The sequence below is a fragment of the Gorilla gorilla genome, chromosome 21 (assembly GCF_029281585.2).
Source record: "Gorilla gorilla gorilla isolate KB3781 chromosome 21, NHGRI_mGorGor1-v2.1_pri, whole genome shotgun sequence".
Taxonomy (NCBI): Eukaryota; Metazoa; Chordata; class Mammalia; order Primates; family Hominidae; genus Gorilla; species Gorilla gorilla.
Genome location: NC_073245.2, coordinates 48,696,322 through 48,720,242, shown reverse-complemented (window position 1 = coordinate 48,720,242; position 23,921 = coordinate 48,696,322). Strand labels below are relative to the sequence as shown.

At 50.4% G+C, this 23,921-nt stretch overlaps 1 protein-coding gene across 13 annotated transcripts in view; it reads right to left on the bottom strand.

Annotated features, from left to right (window-relative positions):
• Nucleotides 1–23,921, bottom strand: part of DLGAP4 (DLG associated protein 4) — a 161,680-nt gene that overhangs the window by 21,699 nt on the left and 116,060 nt on the right. For 5 of the 13 annotated variants that reach the window (XM_019016943.4, XM_055373451.2, XM_063702403.1 and 2 more), the window contains 3 exons: nucleotides 9,494–9,855; nucleotides 6,883–6,971; nucleotides 5,948–6,360 (listed from right to left, as the gene is read on the bottom strand). In XM_019016943.4, the coding sequence (XP_018872488.1) occupies nucleotides 5,948–6,360; nucleotides 6,883–6,971; nucleotides 9,494–9,855 (864 nt within the window). Of the gene's footprint in view, nucleotides 1–5,947; nucleotides 6,361–6,882; nucleotides 6,972–7,237; nucleotides 7,318–9,493; nucleotides 9,856–23,921 lie in introns of all 13 variants that reach the window. The other 8 variants (XM_019016946.4, XM_019016951.4, XM_055373457.2 and 5 more) reach the window with 3 other exon arrangements.

The window sequence follows — 23,921 nt, the reverse complement described above, 5'->3', positions numbered from 1 at the left end:
TGGGCACTGCTGAGTTCCCTGACCTATGTATTTTGGATAAGGGACATGAGCTATGTGACTCCATCTGTCTGTAAGTTACAGTAACTGATACAGGGCTATGAAAAGGGCTCCCTCTAGAGTTCGTGTTCAACTGCAGGAGTTCTGGTGTGGTTATCCAGAAACATAAAAGACCTCTTCCCTCCCAGGTAGACAGGAAGGTAATATCAATATCGTTTGGTATGACATAATTTCCTTTGCAGGTAAACATCTTCTTGCTCTAGAAATAACTAGAATTAAGTATAGTAAAGGAAAGTTAAAGGGAATCAAACCCACAGAATCACCCTATTGGCATGAAGCAATCTGTGCACCCTGCCCCAGGCTTACTGTCTCAATCTGTGCTCAATACAGCAGCTACTAGCCACATGTGGTTAGTAAGCACCTGAAATGTTGCTTGTCTGAATTAAGATGTGTTGTAAGAGTAAAATATACACTAAGTTTTAAAGACTTACTATGAAAAGGAATATAAAATATTGCAATAATTTTATATTGAATATATGGTGAAATACAGCTGACCCTTGAACAACACAGGTTTGCACTGCAAAGATCTATTTATGTATCAATTTTCTTCCCATCTGCCACCCCTGAGACAGCAGGACCAACATTCCTCCTCTTCCCCATTCCTCTTCCTCAGTGTACTCAATGTGGAGACAAGGATGAAGACCTTTATGACAATCCACTTCTGCTTAATGAACAGTAAGTATATTTTCTCTTCCTTATGATTTTTTCCTTTTGAGACAGGGTCTCACTCTGTCACCCAGGCTGGAGTGCAGTGGCCCAATCTTGGCTCACTGCAGCCTCGACCTCCTGGGCTCAAGCGATCCTCCCCGCTTGTCAGCCTCCCGAATAGCTGGAATGACAGGCACATGCCATCATGCCTGGCTAATTTTTATATTTTCGGTAGAGATGGGGGTCTCGCTATGTTGACCAGGCTGGTCTTGAACTCCTGGGCTCAAGAGATCCTCTCGCCTTGGCCTCGCAAAGTGCTGGGATTACAGGCATGAGCCACCACACCCAGCCTAAAACCACTATTCTAAGAAGGGGTCCATAGAAAGCCTCCTTAAAACAAGCCCTACCCACACAAAACTGCCAGTCAGCTTCTCAGTGCCTCAACTGTTTATCTTAAATTTTTATTAATATATGCTCATAATTTAAAAAAATAAGTGGAGACACAAGCAACAAAAGGAAAAAATGGACTTCATCAAAACTAAGAACCTTTGTGCGTCAGCCAGGCATGGTGGCTCATGCTTGTAATCCCAGCACTTTGGGAGGCCAAGGCAGGCAGATCATGAGGTCAGGAGTTCCAGACTACCCTGGCTAGCATGGTGAAACCCCGTCTCTACTAAAAATACAAAAAATTAGCCAGGCATGGTGGCACGCACATGTAATTCCAGCTACTCGGGAGGCTGAGGCAGGAGAATTGCCTGAACCCAGCAGGCGGAGGTTGCAGTGAGCCGAGATCGTGTCACTGCACTCCAGTCTGGGCAACAGAGCGAGACTCCGTCTCAAAAAAAAAAAAAAAAAAAAAAAAAAAAGAACCTGTGTGTATGAAAAGTCACCAGGAAGAAAGTGAAAAGACAGTCTCCAGAATGGGAGAAAGTATCTGCAAATCATATATATGACGAGGTTCTAGCACCCATAATATATAAAGGACTTACAACTCAGTAACAAAAAGACAAACCACCCAATTAAAAAATGGGCGAAGGCCTTGGCCATTTCTTCCAAGAAGACATACAAACGACCAACAGACACATGAAAAGATGCTCAATATCATAAGGGAAATACAAATCAAAATGACAATGAGATATTACTTCATCTACTTCATAGCCGTTAGGATGGCTAGAATTTTTTTAAAAGACAGAAGATAACAGGTGTTGGTGAAGATGTGGAGAAACTGGAACTTTCGTGCTTTGCTGGTAGGAATGTAAAATGGTATAGCTTCTATGGAAAGCAGTTCAGCCATTCCTCAAAAAGTTAAACATAGCGTTACCAGATAACTTAGCAATTTCACTCCCCAAAGAATTAAAAACAGGTACTCAAACACGCCAATCTTCATAGCTGCATTACTCACAATAGCCAAAAGGTGGAAACAACCCAAGTGCCCAGCAACAGATGAACAAAATGTGGTATATATTGTACACATAATGGAATACTAGTCAGCCAGAAAAAATGAAAATGCTGTAACATGGATGAACCTTCAAAACATGCCAAACACAAAAGGACAAGGCAAATTCGCAGACACAGCAAGTAGAGGATACCAGCGGCTAGGCAGAGAGGATAATGGGGAATTACTGTTTAATAGGTAGATTCTATGTTTTAGATGAAAGTTTTGGAAATAGATGGTTGTGATGGTAGCGCAATATTGTGAATGTAATTAATGCCACTGAATTGCACACTTAAAAACAGTTAAAAGGTAAACTTTATGTTATATATATTTTACAACAAAAAAAAGGAAAACAAAAATCGAAGTTTGACCTAGCATTTCTACTCCAAAAGAAATGAATATACATCCATAAAAAACTTGTACATGAATATTCTAGCAGTATTATTCATAATAGCCAAAAAGTACAAACAACCCAAATGTCCATCAACAGAAGAATGGATAAATAAAAGGTAGTGTGAAATGAAATATTATTCAGCAACAAAACGGAATGAAATACTGGCATATGCTACAACATGGATGAACCTCAAAAACATGCCAAGTGAAAGCCAGACACAAAAGGCCAAATATGGGGCCGGGTGCAGTGGCTCACGCCTGTAATCCCGGCACTTTGCACTTTGGGAGGCTGAGGCGGGCGGATCATGAGGTCAGGAGATTGAGACCATCCAGGCTAATATGGTGAAACCCCGTCTCTACCAAAAATACAAAAAATTACCCGGGCGTGGTGGCAGGCGCCTGTAGTTCCAGCTACTGGGGAGGCTGAGGCAGGAGAATGGCGTGAACCTAGGAGGCGGAGCTTGCAGTGAGCCAAGATCGCGCCACTGCACTCCAGCCTGGAAGACAGAGCGAGACTCCGTCTCAAAAAAAAAAAAAAAAAAAAAAAAGGCCATATATGGTATGATTCTGTTTATATGAAATGTCCAGAACAGGCAAATCCAGAGACAGAAAGATTAGAGGTTGCCTAAGGCTGTGGGAGCGGCTCCTAATGAGCAGAGAGCATCTTTTTGGGGCAATGAACATGTTCTTAAAATAAACAGTAGTGATGGTTGCACCACACTGTGAATACACTAAGTGCCATTGTGAGTTTACTAAATGTGTTCTTTAAAAGGGTGAATTTTGTGGTATGTGAATTATATCTCAGTAAAGCCATTACAGGGCAGAAGAAAAAGAGAAAAGAAAAAGAAAACCTTCCAGGAAGTCCAACAAAAAACATGAGGAAGAAAAGGTGAGAGCCTGAGGATCCACCCAGCAGGTACAGCAACTAACTGACAGAAATTCTAGAGCCAGACAACAGAACAAATAGAAGTGAGAAAATTACTTTTAAAAATTAATACAAGGTGGCCAGGCATGGTGGCTCACGCCTGTAATCTCAGCATTCTGGGAGGCCAAGCCGGGCGGATTATCTGAGGTCAGGAGTTTGAGACCAGCCTGGCCAACACAGTGAAACCCCATCTCTACTAAAAATACAAAAAATTAGCTGGGCATGGTGGCACACACCTGTAATCCCAGCTACTTGGGAGGCTGAGGTAGGAGAATCACTTGAACCCAGGAGGTGGAGGTTGCAGTGAGCTGAGATCACACCACTGCACTCCAGCCTGGGCGACAGAGCAAGACTGTCTCAAAAAAAATAAAAATAAAAAAAATGATGGTGCCTTTAAGATTCTGAGGGAAAATTATTTTTAACTTCATTTTTATATTTATATGGAAATTGTTGTCCAGGTGTGGTGGCTCATGTCTGTAATCCCAGCACTTTGGGAGGCCAACCCAAGAGGATGGCTTGAGCCCAGGAGTTTGAGACCAGCCTAGGCAACACAGGGAGACCTTGTCCCTACAAAAAAATTTAAAAATTAGCTGGACATGGTGGCACTCTGTGGTAGTCCTTTGCTACTCAGGAAGCGGAGGTGAGAGGATTACTTCGGCCCAGGAGTTTGAGGCTGCAGTGAGCTATGCTTATGCCACTGCACTTCCAACCGGGATGACAGAGTGAGGCCATGTCTCTTAAAAAAATTTTTTTTTAATTTAGCAAATGGAGTGTATTTTTCAAATGTGGCAACAGGGCAAACAATTCGTTTTAGGAAAAACAAAATGTAAAAAGAAGAAAACGCAATAATAATATACTGTTAGGCTCTGCAATAAACAATATTTACATACTCATAGTAAACAGAAACACTGATTACTATTTACCATAAACTGTGATGTACACAGAGGGTGGGAGAAAGGGAGACAGAGGTTGTGTGAGAGCTAAACACTCATCTATGCCAATGATAACAGGAAATTAATAGAAATGACAATTAATTTTAAAGAGGAAATATAATCAGTCACATTTTTTAAAAGATACATGAAGACAAATACCAGAATATACAGCTAGTAAAAACTGAAAGTGGGGAAAGGCCTAGGTAGGGCGGTGGGCTGGATGTTTTCTCTTAGAAGCCTTTTAATGCTCTCTGATCCTTGTCTCTGTTTTGATTTTCTAAAATACTATTATTGTAAAAAGTTACTAGGTCCTTTCCTCACAACAGTTCCCCTGCACTAGTGGGTGTGACATCAAAGCGGGGAACTGGCCTAGAGGACAGTGAAAACAATGACTCTGATGAGTCTTCTGCATCATCAAAGGCTGCTGTCCTCAGGGCCCCCTCCATCATGTATGGGATGTGTGTCAAACCATTTGGACACTCTGAAGACCTGTCCTTCCTGAGTGTGGAGGAGTAGCTCAATGGGAACCAGAGCCACAGATGAACCAGGTGGGTGCAGGTCAACAGCCTGGAGCTTCCCAGGACCTGCCTTCCACCACCCAATCCCCCTCCAACCACCTGTGAATCTAGGCTCCCTACACGTGTCTAGCACTTTCTTGAACTAATTTCTCAAGGGAATTTTTGGAAATTGGCATGATATAGGTAGAAACTTAAGTGGAAAATAAAAGCATAACTTCTTCACACCCTGTTGAGACCCAGTTGGATCCCTGATGCTTGGCACACAGGAAGCACTCAGTAAGAAGCTGTTGGCTGAGTGTGGTGGCTCACGCCTGTAATCCCAGCACTCTGGGAGGCAGAGGCAGGTGGATCACCTGAGGCCAGGAGTTCGGACCAGCCTGGACAACATGGTGAAACCCCATCTCTACTAAAAATACAAAAATCAGCCAGGTGTGGTGGCACGTGCCTGTAGTCCCAGCTACTCAGGAGGCTGAGGCAGGAGAATTGCTTGAACTTGGGAGGCAGAGGTTGCAGTGAGCTGATATCGAGCCACTGCACTCCAGCCTGGGTGACAGAGCAAGACTCCGTCTCAAAAAAAAAAAAAAAAGTTGTTGAAGGCATAATTAGGCTCCCACTTTTCTCTGTGTCTGACAGGTCATCAGGCCCTTTACATGCACGGCCACATTCAATCCTTACAACATGCTCACATAGTGAGCAGAGGATTAGCTCCATTTTACAGATGAGGAAATGGGGGCTCAGAGTAACCTGACCAAGGTTACTTCACTAGTAAGGGAGGAGCTGGGATTCAAACCCAGGTGTGGGTGGCCTCACAGCCCGCACAACAAACAGCTATCACCAGCAACCCTTTCTGGAAAGAGGTTTGGTTAAATAGGTGGATGGATGGAAGAATGCGAAGAAAGTAAGAAGGGAGCTCAAAAACTAGCCCAAGAAGAGAACCTAAGAGACCCCCACTCAGAAGTTCGGAAGCTGCTGGCCACCAGCTGGAACCAGCTGCCAACACCTTCTACCCTTGCCCAAGGACCATCCATGTGGCACCCACCTTCTTCAGAGAGGTTGTTCTCTTTGGTCTCCTTGTCCATCTGGCAGCACCAGCCTTCCAGCCGCTCTGTTTCTGCCTGCAGTAGCTTTAGGAACCAGTAGCCGTCTCGGCGGCAGGCCCCTGGCTGTGCCGGCTCTGCTGGGGAGCTGGAGGAGGTCTCCAGCCAGGGGTCGGGTGGGGGCAGCGAGGACGCCTCTAGGGCAGGGTCGCTGTTGTCTCCATAGGAGAGGTTGCGCTTGATCTGGGCTATCTTGGGGGCCTGCCGGGGACCGGCATCGATGCTGATGGAGTTGGGGTGAGGGGTACAGTCCGGGAGGCTCCTCTCAGATGACTTACAGCTTGAGTCATTGGCATCCTGGGTATCCGAGTCTGTGTCCCGTCGGGAGGACATACTGTGAGAGGGGACGCTGCTTCTGTGGGTAGGGGGTGGATGGGGTGGGGACAGGAAGGAGTGAGTCACCAAGAGGGCCAGAGACCAGAGGCCGCCTTGACCCGGACACACGGGAGACAGAGAAACGGATGCATCATCTGCTCACCATGCGCCTGAAGCGGGTCCCACAGCCCCCATCTCATTCTCGGCTCAGCCCTTGCCCCATCCCGCCCAAGCCCACACGCACACACACACGAGGACAAGGTCATAAGGTTGCCTGTTTACTGCAGTGGGGCCAGGAAGACCACCAGCATCAGGGCAGCTGAGGCCATGTCCTGGCCCAGCCGTGGCCCCCGTGGGTGACTGGTCTCACAGAGCAAGTGCTCATCTGTCCACCCGCCCGCCCCTGCCCAGCCTCCCATGCCTGGGCCACCACCCGCAACCCAAACCCAGCTTGGTTATTAGAAATCCAGCAAGGAGAAGTGGGTTAGGGAGAGCAGGAGAGGTGAGAGCGGAGGGAGGGAGAGGAGAGGGGAGAAGCAGCCGCCACCTCTGTCCGACTTACCGCCAGTCGTCCTCTACCTGAACCCCGATGGACTGGAATTTGGTAGCGGGACTGGGCTCCTCTTTTGGCACTGGCTGAATGCAGTCAACCTTATTGAAGGACAACGACAGCAACGGCACGGAGACAAAGACAAAAATAAAAAACAAACACCACACTTGCTGCTGAAATTCACATTAGTGGGACGACGCAAACGGACGTGTGGACAGACAGACACGAGGCATGCGGACACTGCACGTGGGCCCGAGGCCGGACCAGGTTAAGCCGGGCACTGCTCATTCGCGTGGAGGCGGGCAGGCGGGCGGGCGGGCAGGTGGGCGGGAGGTGGGATGGGGTGGAGATGACTGGCTTTCCCTACTCTGAGGAGGGTGCCATCACATCGATCGCTTTGGGTCCGTTGTCCTCCGAGAGGTGGGAACCGTTCCTTCTAGTCCTCTCCTTCACACGCATCAGAGAGAAAAAAAAAAAGGACAACGAAAGAGAAAGAAAACACACACACACACACACAAAGCCACAGCCGTTATCTGGTGTAGTTGAAGCTGGCGGCTGTCTTGAGGCAAAGATCACTCCCTGAACCCTGTGGCAGAAACCTGGAGGGCAGGCCAGAGGCGCCTGCACTAAGGGCAAACCCTGGACGGCAGTTCCAGATTCAGAAACTGCCACCCACAGGAGCCACCGAAGTCCCTGGACGTTATTCACACTTGGCTGAGGTTACCTTTAGCACTGGGTGGCCCTGGGGAGCAGTAGGAAGGACTGGGGTCAGGGCCAAGTGGAAAGCTGTCACTCCCTCCACTCCTGTGAAGTGGAACAGGACAACAGCGATGCCCTGCGCCTGCCTTTCTTCTCTGGGACAAAGGTCCCGGGCCATGGGGCAGCCAGGCCAGCTTTTCTATCATCACTCAAGAATGAGGGAGAAACCCACACTCAATCTAGGGCATGAGGCACCAAGGGTTCAGGGCATCCTCAGAAACTGGGGCCTCTTCAGTCTCTTGGCCTTGTGGAGAGAAGTAGGGGCCAGGGAAGCTTTCTGGGACAGGGATGCAGCCACATTTCCCCTCGGCAAAAGCCGGCTCAAGGAATGCAGCACCACTGGATCTCCAAGGAGCTGCAATGAGAACAAGAATGGGGCTGGGGTGAATCCAGGGAATGGGATGCCCAGGACAGGCCTAAGAGAGTCCTTATCCCGGTGTCATTTTCTGGGTGAAAGGAATCATGGGTAGTCCTAACTCTTAGGCTTTCCGGGAAGATAAGAGCGTCTGGTTTGGCCAGCAAGAGGGTGGGGCTGCCCAAAGATATGGGTGGTCAGGACCAAGTGCTGAAGATCAGGCTACTCTCTGTGTTTCTGAGAATCCCACCTGTGCAGGGCAGGGACTGGACACTTAAGAAGCCCAGAAAACAGCAGCAGAGTCTCCTGGCCAACTCTCTCTCTGTTTATACGTGGGGAAGTGGAAGCCTAGAGCTGCCTCTTGGAGGAAACAAATCCAGGCAACTGCAAGAAATTGCTCAGTGAGCCTTCTCTGTTCCATTCAAGCTCCACTTTGTGTCCCACGCTCCTGCATTCCAGTGCTTTGTTATCAGCTGGGCCACATCCAATTGCTCAGGGGTGGCTGGAGGAGTCCCTTGCAGCCTGTGCCACAACACACAATGCCTCGTCCTCCCTGACTCACCCCCTGGGCTTGGGGGGGCCCTGTCTCCCCTCTCGCCCTCACCCACTGTAGCTGCCCCTCCCTCATGGCTCTGAACGTGCCCTAGTTTGGTCTGCAGGTCCAGCCACGGCAGGGAGAGTCCACTCAATCTGGATTTAGAGAAACTCTTAAAAACTACAAGGCAGGGCCCAAGTTTCCCCAGCTCAGCAAACAAGACAGATTATTGACATCGGGTGCATGCAGGAGTGCAATGAAGCTGTGGAGGGGAAGCTGGCACACCTGCCCTGCTGTGTGCCATGACTATGGAGGGCCTGCTGACTTTGGCCACCTAACCCTGGGGAACCATCGCCTGGACCCTATCCCATGGAGAGAGGCAGTGAGACCGGCATCACCCTTCTCAATGACATGGGCCTGGTACCTCAAGCCACCTACCTGTCCCCAAGGCCCGAGAGGGCTCTGGGCAAAGTTCCCCTCGAGCAACCCCCATGGCTCAAGGGCCCTGGGTCCTGGGCCCCTGGCCCATCAGCGTCTATGCTCCATGCTGCTCCTGCCGCCAAGCGGGGCTATGGCCTCCACACCCGAGCTGACCTTGGATTAGAGAACTGTTAGGCCAGTCCCGCCTCCCACGGGTCAGCTGGCAGGGCAAAGGGTGGAGTGGACAGACAGACAGTGGACAGGCAAACAGTGGACAGGAGATGGCTGGCTGAGTGTAACTACATTCACTGGGACAACCCACTGGAGGAGCAGAAACACATGCCCACAGCTGCTGACCAGCAGCACGTGTGGACAGATACCAGCGAGGCGTGGCTATGGGTGGAATTCGGTTTGGCCACTTGGGGCTGATCCCCCAAAATAGAGAGACAAACCACCTTTTCCCAGGAGACCTAGTGGGCCTCCACCAGATGTAATTACACACAGGCAGGTGCACGGAGTGGGCTGAGGACACAGAGTGCAAAAGGAGCCCCTACTTGTATTCCTATTGATGACAGTTTCCTTTTGGGGGTGGCCTCGGGGTGGGACTCAGAGCTGGTCAGCGTCCCTTGTTCACTTTTCAGAGCTGCATGTTTTGGGGGTGGCTCTGGGGCCTCAGGGGCTGGGGCGACTCCGCCCCGTGTCACGCTGGGCGGTCGGGTACTGCTGTCCAGGCTGTCCGACGAGTTGCTCAGGCCTGACTGGCTAGTCACCTCACTCTTGTGGTCCTGGCTGTCCAGGTAGGTGTCCTGGGCAGACTCAGTACTGCTCTGGACTGTGACTGAGATGAACGGCTTTGAAGTGGTGCGTGGAGGGACCGGTGGCGGGGTCTTCTTATACGCCACTAGGCATGATGAACCTGCAGATGGATGAGAGAAGGGCAGGGGAGAGGTGAGATGGTGAAGCCCCCAACCCTCTCAAGCCCCTTCCAATGCAGAAGCCCTGCCTGACTTGGCCCTAGCTCTGGGCTTAGCCGTTCCGTCAGCAAGGATTTCTGGAGCAGGGAGAATGAGGGTCAAGACTGCAATAACCAAGACAGACACACATAGGCCCTACCCACCCTCATTCGAGACAAAGTCTTGAGGGGATGCCACCACTGGCCAAAGATATCCCCCACATCAGTCACACACAAACCTTATTATCCAGCAGGGGCATGTACTAGGTGAAGTGCGTGGGGCCACGAGGCTGTGACAGACCCTGACCCGTGCCGTGGGGAGGTGGTGACAACAGAGCAGATGCCAAAACAGCTAAGGAATGGTTAACCTTGCTATCTTCAAGGTCACTGAGAGACTCAGTGCTCCCCCTGGTCTTTTTCTTCCACACCACCTTCCCTCTCCCCTATTCCCTCTGCTTGGATGCCCCCTCTCCACCTGGTCAAAAATGAACACATCCGGCCGGGCGCAGTGGCTCACGCCTGTAGTCCCAGCATTTTGGGAGGCTGAGGTGGGCAGATCACCTGAGGTCAGGAGTTCGAGACCAGCCTGACCAACATGGAGAAACCTCATCTCTACTAAAAATACAAAATTAGCTGGGCGTGGTGGCGCATGCCTGTAATCCCAGCTACTCGGAAGGCTGAGGCAGGAGAATTGCTTGAACCTGGGAGGTGGAGGTTGCATGAGCCGAGGTTGCACCATTGCACTCCAGCCTGGGGAACAAGAGCAAAACTCCATCTCAAAACAAACAAACACATGAACAAACAAAAAAACACACATCCTTCAGGGTCCAGCTAACCCCCTTCCCTATCTTGCCATTCCCACCCCAACACTTTCTCGTTATGTGAAACCCGTACACTGGTCTGCCTCCCTGTTCTCCACTGGTCCAACTCCCTGTTCTCCACTTTCTCCACTGAGATTCCCAGAGCCAGGACCTGCCATGGGTAGGAACCTGAACCACCTCTGAATCTCACCCTGATCCCAGCCAGGGGCTGACCCACAGCAGGAGCCCAGAACACCAAAGGCCCACTGCTTGCTTCTCAGACGATGAGAACTCTGTTGGCAATAGAAAGTGCTTTTCCAACAGTAGCTGTTTGCTGGGAGGGTGAGGTTGGATCTAGTGCCTTTCTCAGCACCTTAACTCCAACTGCCTGTTGCCCTGTGAGGACTGAAACAAGCCCCTACCCTGGTCTGGGCCCATGAGCCAGATAAACTGTGCCTTCAAGGGGCTACAATCATGGTGATGGTGATAGCCCAGAGGCAACTCACAAAACAAGGCCCAGTATCACAGGAGCTGTGGACAAGGGACTGTAGAAACCATCCATCTGCCACTATGAGATACCATCACATAACCTATCAGAATGGCTAAAAAGTGACAACATCAAATGCTATTGAGAATGTGGAGAAAAAGTGATACTACTGTCATGGAAAATACATTGGCATTTTCTTATAAAAATAAACATGCAGCTGGGCATGGTGGTACACGCCTGTAATCCTAGCTACTCAGGAGGCTGAGGCAGGAGAATTGCTTAAACTTGGGAGGCAGAGGTTGCAGTGAGCCAAGATTGCGCCACTGCACTCCAGCCTAGGCAATAAGAGCGAAATTCCGTCTCAAAAAGAAAAAACGAACAAAAAAACCCCACTTTTTTACTTTTGGTAGAGATGAGGTCTCACTATGTTGCCAGGTTAGTCTCGAACTCCTGGACTCAAGGGATCCTCCTGCCTCAGTCTCCCAAAATTCTGGGATTATAGGTGTAAGCCACTGTGCCTGGCCTATAACATTCTTGAAATGACCTAGAGAACAGACTAGTAGTTGCCAGGGGCTAGGGCAGAGGAGGTCACTAGGGAGAGGGTGAAGGGGAGGGCAAGGAGGGAAGTAGGTGTGGCTATAAAAAGGTAACAAGAGGGACCCTTGTATGAAGTGATGGAATAGTTCTGTATTGAGTGTGGGGATGGTTACATGAATGTATGCATGTGATAAAATTGCACAGCACTAACACACACACAAGTGGAACTGGGGAAATCTGAATAAGATGGGTGGATTGTATCTGTCGATATTCTGGATGTGAGAATGTATTAGTTTTGCAAGGTCTTACTATTGAGGGAAATCGAGTAAGGGGTATGAAGAATCCCTTTGTATTATTTTTTACAACTGCATGTGAATCTACAATTATCTAAAAATAAAAATTTAATTTAAAATAATCCATCTGTTCATCCAATAGACATCTATGAAACCAAGGCCTTCTAGTGGATTCCAGAAAAGCCAGGAGCCCTCATCAGCAGATAAACAGCTCTGCAGTGAGTTCTTTGAAAGTAACACATGCCACGATGTTAAGCCCAGGGAACTGGATGCTGTGCCTTGTGCCCAGCCTAGTCCAGAGGCCACAAAGTGCTCTGAGTTCCAAGCCAGGAGCACTCACTTCCTACTCGTCTGTTTGAAATGTCCCAGTCCTGCTCAGGCCTTGAGAAAACTCAGAGATCCCCCAGACAGACACCTGCATCTCTGGTTACCAACCTAAGAGCAGTGTGCAGGCAGAAGGACAGCTACCTCTCTGGGCCAGAAGAAAGGCAGCAGGGAGGCAGGAGGCAGGGCTCAGGTCAAAAGGAGAATGGCTCTCCAACACATCATCCTGAGAGAGGAGGGACACGCCTGCTCTGCGAAGAGGAGCACCTGCGTTCAGCTGGCCACAAGGCACAGGCTGCCGGCCAAAAGCTGGGTCATTTACTAAGCTGTGCTCAGCAGCTTTGCGGCTTTCTAACGTAAGCCTCAGTGCCTGTGAGGTGGAGATCATGACTATGCCCACTTTGCAGGTGGGGCACGTGAAGCTCAGGAAGGTTATACAACTTGCTCAAAGTTGCAGGAGTAAGCAGCAGCCGCATCTGCTTCACGGCACAGCCACCTCACTCTGCTCTCCAGGCCTTGGGCCCCTCCTCGCTGGGCTGGGCTGGGCTGGGCTGGGCTGGGCTGCCGGTGTTTGGGGCCTTCACTCATCACCACATCCCTACAGCATCCTGCTGGGCCCTGGGACCAGTCTGCAGGGGCACAACAAACCAAAATCTGACTGTGGGAGTAGAAAGGGCCTCGACGGAGGCAGAGGCCTCGCTTCCAGGCTCCTGCTTGCCCTCTGGGTTTCTCAGAACTCTCCTCTGTTCCGGAAGGGCGGGAGGGATTCTCACTGGGTCACAGCATACTGAATTCACACAGCCCCTGACAAACTCAAAGCACTGCCCCATTCATCCTCTCCCTCAAGGATGGGTGTGGAGCCTCCCATCACTGTGACTGCAGGGAAGATCCCCTCTGTGAATGCCCTCTCCACTGATGTCTGAAATCCTGAAATTCTCTAGTTTCAGAGTCATTTTGGTGGTAAGGGTCCAGAAGCCAGGGGGCAGTGTGGAACCAGACTAGCCTGAGTTCAGGTCCCAGCTCTTGTCACTGACCTGTTGTATGGCCCCAGTTTCCTCCTTGTAAAATGGGCATGATTACATAGGTTGCATTGCAGAAGCTAAGGCTGGGCCAGGCCTAGGCTTGGCATCACTCCTCATTTCTGGTACAGACACAACTGGGCCTGTGGGTAGGGTGGGGATGGGGGGCGAGCCAAATTTCTACCACTCCCCAGCCACTGGCAGGGAGTCTGGGCTGGTTCTCTGACTGGCCCAGGGACAGTTTCCACCAAGACCTGGATGTTTGTTTAGAGCAGCTCTTGAAATCTATGGCCACCAGTGCCCAGCAGAGACAGGACTAACTCACTGAGGATTTCAGGAAAGGAATGGATTTGTTTGACCTAAAGTCCCAAACAAATGGGGTTTTTTGCCCTAGATCAGAAAACGGAAGCCAACCTCAATTTGCTCAAAATGTTTAAGGGAGTATATCTCCCTTAGGAGGGCAGCAATTAGTATGGGGGAGCAAGAACTGGGCACTAAGCCTAGCTTAGGCTGTGTGACACCAGAGTCCTTGTTCCCATCTGTGGGGTAGGGATGACACTGTCCATGAAGAGTGTGCATGAAGCATTCATGAGGGTCTGGTGGGAAGAGGCACACCTTCTTCCCAATGGAAGACAACAGGACTGCCCACAGTCAGGGTCTGGACAAAGGACTGACCCTCCAGCCTCTCTCTCAGAGCTGCTGGGCCCAGAGTTCTACTAAGCACCCTCAGACGCCCTGAGCCCTGGCCTAGGCAGCCAGTCATCAGAGGGAAAGTGACCCAGCCAGAAAGCAAGTCCAGGCCTGATTTGATAAGAGGAAAGTGAGCTGATCTTGGATCCTCTGTCTCCTGAGGCACACACAGGCCACAGACAGATAAGTGGTGTTGTCTAGCATACAAGATTTTGGGGCTTCAGGGGCTCCCTGGGGGACAGGCACCCCTCAGCTCTGAGTATTGCCTCCCTGGAGCAGGGAGATGGGACCTAACCTTGTACAGGAGAGCTCTCATTTCAAGTGTGTGAATGCAGGAAATATAGTGAGGAAATACCTCACCCCCACTTCTTCCAATACCTCACCCCGGCCACTTCCTCCCCTGCTGGGGCCTTCACACATACTGTTCTTCTGCCTGGAAGGCTTCCCTCAGCTACCCACAAGTTTCAGAATTTCTTCCTCTGAGAGCCTCCCGACTGCCATCTCTTCTTCCACCTGGGAATCTCCATCAGAGCACTGACCACATCAGTCCACGGGCTTGGAGGAGTCAACTGACAGCTACAGGCCTGGGGCAATTGAGGGAACTCTGTCCTGACAAATCATGCCACATGCCAGGATTGGGGTTATGCCTCAAGCACAAAGGCTCTCAATAATTTGTTGAAAGAGAAAATAAACCTCATTATCACTACAAAAACCCTCAGTTGCCAAAACCCCAGATTATTTGGCCATATAGCAAAGGCTCCCAACACTTTAGTATCCAAGGTTCTAGGGCTCCTCCCAAACCTGAGCCCTTTTTGCTTGGTCCCTGCCCATCCATCTCAGCAGCTTCATCTCATGCCCCTCCCACCCCCTCAGCATACCCCTTCCAGCTTCAGAGAACCAAATGCACAGTGCACCATTCCCAAACACAGCACACCTCCGTGCATCCAAGCCTTTACACATGCATGGGTTTCTGCTGGAGCCCCCTTCCCCTGTTCTCCATGCTTCCTGCCAGCCCCTAAACCACAGCACGTGAAACCACCCATCCCCATGGGCTGCATGCTTGCTTCTCCTGACCCCCTCTCAGCCATGCAGGTCCCTCATGCCACAGCCCAGACACAAGCCAGTTGTGCGATGCATCCTCCGTGCAGCCTGCTCCCAGCCCCAGGTATCTAGCCCAGCCTCCCTACCTCGCAGCACCTAAGTCCTTGCTGCTTCTAGAGAAGCTTCCTTTATCTCATTATTTCTGTCTTCTACCCCAAGATTTTATTCTCCAAACTGTATTTATCAGGTCAGAATGAATTTGTTTCTGCATTTTTTTTGAGACAGAGTCTTGTCCTGTTGCCCAGGCTGGAGTGCAGTGGTGCGATCTTGGCTCACTGCATCCTCCACTTCCCAGGCCTCAGCCTCCTGAGTAGCTGGGATTACAGGCATGCACCACCATGCCTGGCTAATTTTTGTATTATTATTTTTTTTTTTAGTAGAGATGGGGTTTCACCATGTTGGTCAGGCTGGTCTTGAACTCTTGACCTCGTGATCCGCCCATCTTGGCCTCCCAAAGTGCTGGGATTACAGGCGTGAGCCACCGTGCCCGGCCTGCATTTTGTTTTTTATTGTAAAGGTTATAAGCTGGCCAACCAGATCTTCAAATACTCAGGGGTGGCTGTGACTCCATTTCCCGAGGGATGCGGAGGACACAGCAACCCCAAGAAGCTAGCCCCCTGCATGTGTCTTGGAGGCCAGGCTGAACTTGGTCCTGAGGCCTAACACGGGCCTCATGCCTGCTGGCTCCCAGGTGCCTGAGGGGGCAAAGGAGAGGCCGTCTACACTCCTCAAGAGGAACAGGTGCCCTGGGGCCACAGACAACCTGGAAGCCATGGCTCAGGCTTTACAGCAAAGACAGTGGGGCCGGGCTCAAGGCCCCCATGAATGGATGAAGCTGACCCCAGAGAAAGGCAGACTCCCTTAACTCCCTTTGCTGGTACTGCCAAGCTAGGGAAAAGGCTCATTAGTGGAAGGGCTGAGGGCTGGTTAAGATCCCACTCCCTCTCCCAGCCAGCAAGTAACTTGTCAAACCACACAGCTAAATTGGGCAACTCATCTGTATGCTATGATAAAAACAGCTCAAAGACTCCCACCCACCCAGCCTCAAATCCCTCCCTCCTTTCCTCTGCTTCTTTCTCCCAAGGCAGAAGCAGCTGGGAAGAGAATTCCAAGCAGCTAGGTCAGGATCAGGGACACATTGCCTTCTCAAAGCCACTTCTCTGTTGACAGTCCATGTGACCCTCTCCTTTCCCACTGTTTCAGTCGGAGAGCCACCTCCCTCACTGTGCCTTGAGAAATAGCAACACTGGCTGGGCGCGGAGGCTCACACCTGTAATTCCAACGTTTTGAGAGGCCGAGGTGGGTGGATCATCTGAGGTCAGGAGTTCGAGACCAGCCTGGCCAACACGGGGGTAACCCATCTCTACTAAAAATACAAAAAATAGCCGGGTGTGGTGGTGTAGACCTGTAATTCCAGCTACTAGGGAGGCTGAGGCAAGAGAATTGCTTGAACCCGGGAGGCAAAGGTTGCAGTGAGCCAGGATTGCGCCACTGCACTCCAGCCTGGGTGACAGAGCAAGACTCCATCAAAAAAAAAAAAAAAAAAAGAAGAAGAATTAGCAACATCAAACTTTACTTTCAAACTCCAGCAAGAGGGACTGGCAGCCCCTCTCACGGGCAGCATCCTCCCAAGTCCTTCTGGGGATCCTCCTCTGCCCTTCACAGCGAGGCCCCTCCCATCCTTACCTTCTCCCCGTGATCTGGAGCCAGCCTCCCTGAGACTACCACAGATGCCCCCTGGCCTTCCGACCTCTTGTCCCTCTTCCACCCCAGCCATTTGAGGAATCCAATCATGTCACTGTCTGAAACCATTCAGTGGCACCACAATCTGAAACCATTCAATGGTTTGTAGACTTGGAACAAACAAACCCTTCAGTGGGGGCATTCAGGGCCTCAAGGATCTGCATCTACCTCGGACCCCAACATCCACAGAAGCCAAGAAGTTAAAAAGGTGTCAGGCTGATGAAGACAAAGCCATAAAGCTCAGGGAGCTAGCTCTGTCCTTGGAGCCTGGTACAGAAGCTACGATGCACTCCCATCGGTAATGATTCTGATGCTAACAGCTGACCTTACTGAGTGCTAACCATGGCCAGGCCTGAGCAGGTACTTCATATACAGCTGATCCTACTTACTAATTCTATATGTGCAAAATTACCTACTCACTTGAATTTACTTGCAAAACCAACACTTAAGGGGCTCGCAGACATGTGCCCGCTACACACATCCCCAGCTGAGGTGGAACAAGGTGACACTCCACCTTCTCACTGCAGCTCTCATACTGTAAACAAGTGTCCTTTCGCAGGTCTATTTAGTGCTATACTTTTCCCATTTGTGGGCTTTCTGTTGGTGACTTCACTGTTTAAAATGGCCCCCACATAGTGCTGAAGCACTGCCCAGTGTTCTCAGTGCAAGAAGGCTGTGATGTCCCTTATGGAGAAAAGTGTTAGGTACACTTCATCCATGCATGAGTCATAGTGCTGCTGGCCATGAGTTCAATGTTAATGAATCAATAGTATATTAAGTAAAGAATCTTTCAGCTGGGCACAGTGGCTCACGCCTGTAATCCCAGCACTTTGGGAGGCTGAGGCGGGCAGATCACTTGAGGTCAGGAGACCAGCCTGGCCAACATAGCAAAACCCCGTCTCTACTGAAAATACAAAAATTAGCTGGGTGTGGTGGTGGATGCCTGTAGTCCCAGCTATTTGGGAGGCTGAGGTGGGAGAATCACTTGAACCTGGGAGGCAGAGGGTGCAGTGAGCCAAGATTGCACCACTGCACACTCTAGCCTGGGCAACAAGAGACCCTGTCTCAAAAAAAAAAAAAAAAAATCTTTCAACAGAGACACACATAAAACAAGGTTATGGATTGATTGGTTGGTTGGTAGAAACATTATGACCACAGGCTTGCAGTGACCCTATATTGCCCAGAAGAGCAATGGTTTAGCATTCACTATGACTCTGTGAACATAACTACAGTGAATGAGAATCTACTTTAGCTATCCTTTAGCTGACTGAATCCTCAAAACCAGTATGAAGGAGGTTCCTATTTCCCAAATGCAAATGCCCCATGTTACAGAGAGGTGGAGATTTGCCTGCACTCACCTCCCAGCTAGGCAGTGCTGAGGCCGCGGCCTGAAACCGGGGTGCCTGAAGGCTGACCACTACTCGATGGCCCCTCTGCCGCACTAACTGCTTTTTTTTTTTTTTTTTGAGACAGGGTCTCACTCTGTTGCCCAGGCTGGAGTGCAGTGGAGCGATCTTGGCTTACTGCAACCTCCGCCTCCCGGGTTCAAGCGATTCTCCTGCCTCAGCCTCCTGAGTAGCTGGGATTATAGGCGCGCGCCACCATGCCCAGCTAATTTTTGTATTTTTAGTAGAGACGGGGTTTCACCATGTTGGCCAGGCTGGTCTCAAACTCCCAACCTCGTGATCCACCCACCTCAGCCTCCCAAAGTGCTGGGATTACAGGCATGAGCCACCGCGCCCGGCGCACTAACTGCCTTTTACATGGCAGTTGTTTTACCCATAAAAATAGGATGTGATACTCAATGTGCTCCGGGTAGGAGCCAAGGAGCTGACAGGCATGAGGTACTTTTTGATCTTGGGGTGGGCCCATGCCAATTTTGTTACCATGGTTTCTGGATTAAGGAGAAAGTGATTGCCTTCTGGGAGGCAATCTGGGGGCCTTTCTGGAAGACACTAAGGTTGCCTGCGTCTAGATGGGTGGCGAGAGTCACTGAGTGGCAAGGAAATACAGAGCTTTCTGGTGAAGGGATCCTCCGTGAGCAAAGGAGCAGGGCGGGACAGTCCAAGGCATGGGAGGACAGATGCTGAGTGGGGCACAGTTTGGCAAAATGTAACTTAGGTACCTTAGCTCGTGGAGGGAGGATAGGGATTGAGGAAAGGAGATCCAAGGAAGGCTGCCTCCTCTCAGGATCCTCAGCTTCCTTGGGCTGCTCTAAGCAGCAATGGGAACAGAGGCACCTTCTTCCTGCCCATAGCATCCCATTTCTCATGAAGTCCCTCCAGACTGGCCCATGGGCAGAGAATTTTACAGTGCACAGGCACTGAAAGCAGTTAGGAGGGAGTATCACCTACTATCTCAAGAGTCCCAGTGCACTAGGCAGCTGTGCCAGGAAGTGCCAAGGCCATTCAAGCTGAGTGTGTCCAGAATGAATCTGAATCCTCTCCTCCTTCACATCAGCCTTGCTCTCCCAGAGAGGTGGCCCTGAGCACTCAGTTATACACTCCAGAAGCATGGAAATTCCCATCTCCTCCTTCCACCCTCCTCCATCTGCAGAGCCTCACCTCTCTACCGCAAAAGCACAGCTAACAGAGACCAGCGTCTCTCCACCCCAGCAGGTCTGGTCTTTTGCCTCCCTGTTTTCTCTATGGCCCATCTTACCCACAATCACTCTTGGAACCCTGACAGTTTTTAAAAGCTCAAACTGGATTGCTTCTCCCCTTTTCTGAAGCTTTTCAAAGGCTTCCCATTCCAGGCCGGGTGAGGTGGCTCACACCTGTTATCTCAGCATATGGGAGGCTGAGGCGGGCGGATCACCTGAGGTCAGGAGTTTGAGACCAGCCTGGCCAACATGGTGAAACCCCGCCTCTACTAAAAATACAAAAAATTGGCCGGGTGTGGTGGCGCAGGCCTGTAATCCCAGCTACTCAGGGGGCTGAAACAGGAGAATCACTTGAACCTGGGAGGTGGAGGTTGCAGTGAGCCGAGATTGCGCCACTACACTCCAGCCTGTGCAACAGAAGCAAAACTCCATCTCAGAAAAAAGGCTCCCCATTCCATACAGAATAAAATCCACATTGCTTACCTCAGCCTACAATAGGAACTGGCCCACCCTCCCCTCCCTAATTCCATTCCAGCCACACCAGCCTTTTGCTATTCCTCAAATGCTCCAAGCATGTTCCCACGTGGGGCCTTTGGACCCGCCATGCCCTGTCTGAAACTAACTTCACCCTCATGTTGGCATGTCTGCTCCTTCTCATCATGATTTTAGGTCCAGCTCAAGTAGCATGTCTTCAGTGAGGGCCTCCCTGACCATCCAGTCTAAAGCTATTATTCTTTAAGGACTCTGCTTGTTTCATTCAAGCACTGGTCATTTATTAGCTCACACGTCTTTGGTCTCTCTCCTCTACCAGATAGGGAACCTGAGTATCTGATACAGGTCCCTGATGGTGGGGACCTTGAGTATCTTATATAATCATGGTGCTTTCTCAGCACCAGGCTCAATACATGGTTGGGCTCAGTAAATATTTACTGAACGAATGAACAAACCCCTATTTCACAACTGGGTAAACAGAGGCACATGGAAGCAGAATGATTTATTCCTGGTCTTTTAGTTTGGATCTAATCCCCAGGGCCAGGGCTTTGAACCTTCAGATCACGCCCCACCACACACAGGAGCACAGTCTGGTGGGAGGTAGAGCCTTGAGCAAATCTGCTTGAAGCTGGGCAATGAAGCTGTGGGAATGAGAGTGCAACAAACCCTCGGCACGGAGCAATGGAAAGTGTGTGAAAAATAATCATTTCTGAAAAGTGGCAGAGAAAGCATGTGGTGCTTCCAGCAACACTTTCCAGGCAAGGTGTAGCATTTGTATAGATTTAAAAGAATCATTACTGAGGCCTGGGCCAGGTGCTACTTTATCCTGACACAGCTCTGGGAGGAGTGGTAATTATCACTGATGCTTTACAGATGGGAGAAGAGGCTTTTTACTCTTATGAGTGGCAGCGCAGAAAGCTCTGCTCTGCAAGTCCAGGCTGCCAGGATCTAAAATCAATGCTGGCCTTGGTGGGCTGTGTACTCTGCACAGGGCCTGAGTCCCTTCTGGGCCTTAGTTTCCACAGTTGTAAACTAAGTGGGTTGTCCCTGAATGGGGGTCACAGTTCAAATGTGCACAGGGCATCAACCCTTTCTGGCTCACAGCTGCCATGTTGGAAACCTGGGCTCAGCGTTGTCAGAGCTGCCAAATGTACCAGAAATCTGGATTTTAAAATATACATTTCAAATTAGCTAGCAGTTTTTTTTTTTTTTTTTTGGGGGGGGGACAGGGTCTCACTCTGTCATGGCTCACTGCAGCCTTGACCTCTGGGCTCAAATGATCCTCCCACCTCAGTCTCCCAAGTAGCTGGGGCCACAGGCGTGCTCCATCATGCCTGGCTCATTTTTAATTTTTTGTAGAGATGGGGTCTTTGTTGCCCAAGCTGGTCTCAAACTCCTGGGCTCAAGCAACCCTCTGGACTTGGCCTCCACAAGTGCTGGGATTACTGGCGCGAGCCACCTCGCCCGGCCAAAGAAAATAATTTGAATGTTCCCAGCACATAGAAAAATGTTTAAGGTGATGGATATCCTAATTACTCTTATTTGATCATTACACATTATATGGATATATTAAAATATCACATCTACCCTGAAAATGTGTATATCTATTATACATCAATAGAAGAATCATTTGAGGAACAGTCAGTGGAAAAAAAATCAATTGGCAAAAAAACTCCTCTGAATTTTCAAATGGTATTAATTTATAATTTTAAGAAATACAATGCAGGTGCACGTGCAGCGGCAGTGGCCCATGGCACACGAGTCTATCACTGCCACAGCAGCTGCCCCAGACCTCCTTGTTCCTTCTAGGGCTCCAGCCCCCTCCCTTGCTCCCCAGGAAGACTGTCCATAAGAGCCTCCTCTCAGAAAGGCAGGAGCCTGGTGGGAACCTTGAGGTGGAGGCAGCCAGGAGGAACTTCTAGTGGTGTCTCAGTTCCGGCTGGGTGAAAGCAGAGAAGTCCCTTTTGGCCGGAAGGCCAGGTCTGGTTTCAGGCTCTTGGCACCAGGACACAGGTGGCAGGAGAGCTGTATCCAGAGTGCAGACAGCCACCCTCCTTCAGGGGCCTGGAGCAGAGGCCTGAGAGGGACCTGCTCAGTTGCCAGAGCAATGCCTCCACCCCACCCCAGCTGCTCCTTAGGAGAGCTGCTCACTCCCCAGTTGGGGTCAAGGGTATGAGGGGCTTTTTTCCTGACATGTTGGGGTCACAGGAGTCAGAGAAGACGTTAAGCAATGCTTCTAGGCACACCCACAGTCCAGGGCGGCAGGTCCTCAGCGGGTGGGAAGCTGTCTGCTGGCTGTCCATGACATCTCCCACTGACAGAGGGCTGGACATGAACTGGCCTAGCATGAAGCACTTTATATCGGCTCACCAACTCTTCACCAGGCCTACCATTCTGATTTCAAGGAGAAAAAATAAACAAACAAAAAACCCCTGATGCTCAGAGAAGTGAGTAGCCCAGGATTACACAGACAGGAAGTGGAAAAGCCAGAATTTGAGCCCAGGCTTTCCTCCCAGAGCCAGTGCATTTAGCTGCTCTTTAGCCACGCCCTCCAGGGCTGGGAGTTAGGTGCCACCTGCCAGATCCTGGCTGAGATCCTGGCCAGGCCAGTTCCCCAGTCAGGGCCTAAAAGGGCCTAAATGGGCCCTTTATTCCTGGGGTCTTCAGGCAGGGTTTGACTATTTCCTGAGTGGGTTAGAGGGTGGCAGCTCTGGCTCTGCTGACCATGAGGACAGGGGCCTGGTGACCCCTGGTGCAGAACCCCAGCACATGGCTATGGTGCCCATGCTGCCTGTCCACTGTCCTCCTTCATGTCCTGCTTCCAGACACATGGCCCCACATGCTCTGACTCTCTCACCAGGAACACCGGAACCACTCACATGGGTTCCCAGCCACTTAGGACTTCTCCAGTGTGGCTGAGTCTGGTTCTGGGGATTCCCAAGGGGGCCTGGGGAAGGCTCTTTGGACTCTCACCCCACCCCAGGTCCCTCAGAACAGCCCCATTTCCCCTTTTTTCTCTGTACAGAATTCCCACATGGTATTCTGAGACCTACCAGACTAATTCACTCTCTCACAGTACACATAAAAAAGGACCAGGAAGGCAAATGCACTAGCTGAGGATCTGGCAGCAGAGCAGGGACCCTTGCCTGGGGCTATGAGTGTGGGAATGTTCCTGGTTTCCCCCCAGCCTGGAGAACACCAGTTCCGGGCATTCAGGGAGGCATCCTCCCGTAGCTGAGCTCTGCCTCCTCTAGCCCCTGACCACTGACCTCCAAATAGTATGTCGAAATAGCATGTAGTTTCTGAAAAACCATTTCTACTACCACTGCAGCCATATCCAGTAAGCAGCCTGTCAGGAACCATCCACTCCTCACCCATTATGTATTGGAATCTGCCACAAACATCATTTTATTTATCCTCAGAGACCCACCTGCAGAGTCTGCTCTGCCAAGAGCTCTGCTCAGTGGTCCCTGCCCCAGCCCACCCTGGACACCTTATTACCATCATCCCTAGGAATCCAAGCTTTAAAGAGATGGTAGCGCCCAAGCTACTGTTACTAAATCACGATCTTGTTGTTTATCAAAGCTATAACCATTTGGCCGGGCATGGTGGCTCATGCCTGTAATCTCAGCACTTTGGGAGGCTGAGGCAGGGGGATCACTTGAGGTCAGGAGTTTGAGACCAGCCTGGCCAACATGGTGAAACCCCGTCTCTACTAAAAATACAAAAATTAGCCGGGCATGGTATCTCATGCCAGTAATCCCAGCTACTCAGGAGGCTGAGGTGTGGGGATCACTTGAACCCGGGAGACAGAGGTTGCAGTGAACCAAGATCACTCCACTGCACTCCAGCCTGGACAACAGAGTTAGACCCTGTCTCAAAAAACAAAAACAAAAACAAAAAACCAACCGACTAGAAGCAGGTGCTAGTGAGCAGGAGAAA